Here is a 3601-nt window from a genome sequence, read left to right on the forward strand (position 1 = left end):
AGGAGGTACAAGAACAATCTCCATTCATTTTGGGGGAGATGGGGTTACCAAATATGAGGGAAAGGCTGATGTACCTAACCACTTCTTTGCCTCATTTTCAAGAATAAGACAGGTTGTCCTTGGGACAAGTGTTCTCCTGAGCTGGTGGATGGGCACAGGGAGCAGAACAGCCCCTGTATGTCAGGAGGAAGCAGCTGGGGACTGCTGAGCCTCTCAGATTCTCACAGGTGGGATTGGATGGGATCCATCCTAGGGGATGAGGGAGCTGTGGATGAGCTCCCCAAGCTGCTCTCCATCATTCACCATCAGTGATGGCTCAGCAGGGAGGTCCCAGAGGACTGGAGGTGCCAGTGTGAGCCCATCCCCAAGAAGGGCTGGAAGGAGGAGCTGGGGAACTCCAGGCCTGTCAGCCTGAGCTGGGTGCCTGGCAAGGTTATGGAACAGATCACCTTGAGTGCCATCACAGGGCACCCACAGGATGGCCGAGGGATCAGAGCCAGCCAGCGTGGATTTCAATGTCTGCACTGAATCTGATGAGGACTGAGTCACATCAGCAAATGCAGATGACACAAGAGGTGTGAGGTGGATCTGCTGGAGGTAGAGGGCTCTGCAGAGGCTGGACAGGTGGATCCAGGCCAATCCATAAGTGCAGGTTGAACAATCCAAGGCTGGGTCCTGCACTTTGGCCACAACAACCCTGCAGTGCTAAGACTGGGACAGAGTGGCTGGAAGCAGCCAGGCAGAAAGGGACCTGCAGGGACTGATGGACAGCAGGCTGGACATGAGCAGCAGTGTGCCCAGGTGGCAGAAGGCAATGGCTCTGGCCGATCAGGAATGGGTGTGGCAGCAGGGACAGGGCAGGGATTCTTCCCTAGGTACTGCGAGGCCAATCGAGTGGTGTGTGGGCCAGCAGGAGGCCAGGAGGGCTGTTAGTTCCAGGTTTGGCACACCAAGTCCTGTGGTCCGTGGGCTGGGGTTGCAATTAGAAGAAATGTGAAGCAGGGGGTATAAAGAAAGGAAATGTGAAGCAAAGGAAATGCTCAGGGCAGTTTGGGGGCAGTTGCCAGGCAGCCCTGGCTCTGAGCAACAGCGTCTGCAGTGGGAGCAGGAAAACTCCCAGCTGATGGGAACAAAACTTTCTGGCTGAGTGCAGAGGCCAGGACAAAGCTGAGTGGTTTCCCTGGTGTCCCCCAGCCCTTGCTGGCCCCAGGGGCTGATGGCATTTGTGCTCCCTCAGGTTCATGTCCCCACACCAACAGCATGGGGGTGCTCCCCCTGCTCTGTGCAATGCAAACAGGGTCTGCTGAGCCAGTGCTGCCGTGTCTGTGCCTGCAAGGATGGGGCACCTGTGTGAGCTGGGGGAGAGGCCAGGGCTGCAGAGGGGGGATGTTGTTGGCAGCTCCATCAGGACGCTCTGGGACGCTGCCCTGGGCTGTGCAGCGCACTGGGGATGGATCAGCCCCTGCTCTGCTGCTCCTTCCCGTCTGCCCCAGGGCCCTTGCAGAGCCCCAGCCATGCTGTTTGCCCCCAGCCTGCCCAAGGCCAGCCTGGGGCTGCTCACAGGGCTTTTCTGTACTGAGTGTTGGCCTGGCTGTGTTATTGAGCCTGGGCAAGGAGCCTGGAGCCCCCAGGCCCTGGCCTGAGGCGTCAGCGCTGCCCCAGCAGTGCCCATGGCCTGTCCCTGCTGCAGCCCCGGCACTGCCACCCCCAGGGCTGTGCCCGGCCCCGAGAGCACTCAGGCCCTGCAGCAACACCAGGGCCACCAGGGCAGCGAGGCAGGGCCACGGCAGCAGCACTGGCAACACCAAGTTAGCACAAACAATGACATCACTTTGTAGAAAATATTTAAAATTTAAAACAAAGACAAAGAACCTCAAAAATGAAACCATCAAGAAGTATTGAAGGTTACTTTTATTACAAGTGATTGGCAGAAACTGGCCAGCAGTTTAATGCTTCTGAAAGCATCCAGTCATCAGTGTCCACACTGCAGCCTTGAGCTCCTGGTTCCTCAGGCTGTAGATGAGGGGATTCAGGGCTGGAGGCACCACCGAGTACAGAACTGACAGGGCCAGATCCAGGGATGGGGAGGACATGGAGGGGGGCTTCAGGTGAGCAAACATGATAGTGCTAATGAACAGGGTGAAAACAGACAGGTGAGGGAGGCAGGTGGAAAAGGCTTTGTGCCGTCCCTGTTCAGAGGGGATCCTCAGCACAGCCCTGAAGATCTGCACATAGGAGAAAACAATGAATACAAAACAACCAAATGATAAACAGGCAGTAACAGCAAGAAACCCAAGCTCCCTTAGGTAGGATTTGGAGCAGGAGAGCTTGAGGATCTGTGGGATTTCACAGAAGAACTGGCCCAGGGCATTGCCATGGCACAGGGGCAGGGAAAATGTATTGGCTGTGTGCATGAGAGCATTGAGAAAGGCACAGGCCCAGGCAGCTGCTGCCATGTGGGCACAAGCTCTGCTGCCCAGTAGTGTCCCGTAGTGCAGGGGTTTGCAGATGGACACGTAGCGGTCGTAGCACATGATGGTCAGGAGGGAAAACTCTGTCCCAATGAAGAACACAAGCATAAATAGCTGAACAGCACATCCAGTGTAGGAGATGTCCCTGGTGTCCCAGAGGGAATTGTGCATGGCTTTGGGGACAGTGGTGCAGATGGAGCCCAGGTCGCTGAGGGCCAGGTTGAGCAGGAAGAAGAACATGGGCGTGTGCAGGTGGTGGCCGCAGGCTACGGCGCTGATGATGAGGCCGTTGCCCAGGAGGGCAGCCAGGGAGATGCCCAGCAAGAGGCAGAAGTGCAGGAGCTGCAGCTGCCGCGTGTCTGCCAATGCCAGCAGGAGGAAGTGGCTGATGGAGCTGCTGTTGGACATTGGCAGTGCCTTGGCATGGGGATCTGTAACAAAAGGAATCATGGAATAGCTGTGTTTGGAGAGGATTTTAAATATCCCAGCATAGCTTTGGGGCACTTTGCCCCCACTTCCTGCCCAGGGCTCTGCTGCCCGGAGCTGTCCCTGCCAGCAGCTGCTTCCCTGTGCCCAGGGCTTGGCCCTGCCAGTTCTGCCAGCACCCAGCCCAGCCCTGGGGGCTCAGCTCTGCCCTGCAGACTCCTCCCAGCTCAGGCACTGCTCATGGGCAGCTCTGGCTGTGCAGACTCTGATGGCTCTGTCAAAGCAACCCTGAGGAAGTTGGAATAGTGACATTGATGCTGCCTGTGAGGGGCCCTGTGATGACTTCTGTCACTGCCTGACTTGTTTAGATCAGAGATAATTTTTTTTTATTTGCCTCTAGCTGAACTGAAATGAATATCTGTGGTCAATTTCCCATTCAGGTAACCCAAAACATTAGATTAAAAATGCAGGACTTCCCCTTTCCTGCTGCCCCTGCCTTACTATGCTCCCTGTATAATCTACTTGGAAATGTTCTGCAGTTAAATGCCGTGCTGGGAGCAGTCCTGAACAGCACAGCATCCTCCCCACACAAGGAGAACACTTCCAAGCCTTACCAGCTGTCTCCTCCCACCCAGACCTTGTCCCCCAGCGCTGGGAGCAGCTGCCAGGGCTGGCTGAGAGCTGTCCCTGGCAGGCAGCAGAGT

The 3601-nt window shown here is 56.3% G+C and overlaps 1 protein-coding gene across 1 annotated transcript; it reads right to left on the bottom strand.

The window, feature by feature from the left end:
• Positions 1-1946: 1946 nt before the first annotated feature.
• LOC135441516 (olfactory receptor 14J1-like) lies at positions 1947-2879 on the bottom strand. Its single transcript, XM_064701071.1, has one exon. It carries the CDS (start codon positions 2877-2879, stop codon positions 1947-1949), a length of 933 nt encoding a protein of 310 aa, XP_064557141.1.
• Between the last annotated feature and the right edge of the window lie 722 nt (positions 2880-3601).

This window comes from Zonotrichia leucophrys, unplaced genomic scaffold, assembly GCF_028769735.1.
Source record: "Zonotrichia leucophrys gambelii isolate GWCS_2022_RI unplaced genomic scaffold, RI_Zleu_2.0 Scaffold_324_58884, whole genome shotgun sequence".
Lineage (NCBI taxonomy): Eukaryota > Metazoa > Chordata > Aves > Passeriformes > Passerellidae > Zonotrichia > Zonotrichia leucophrys.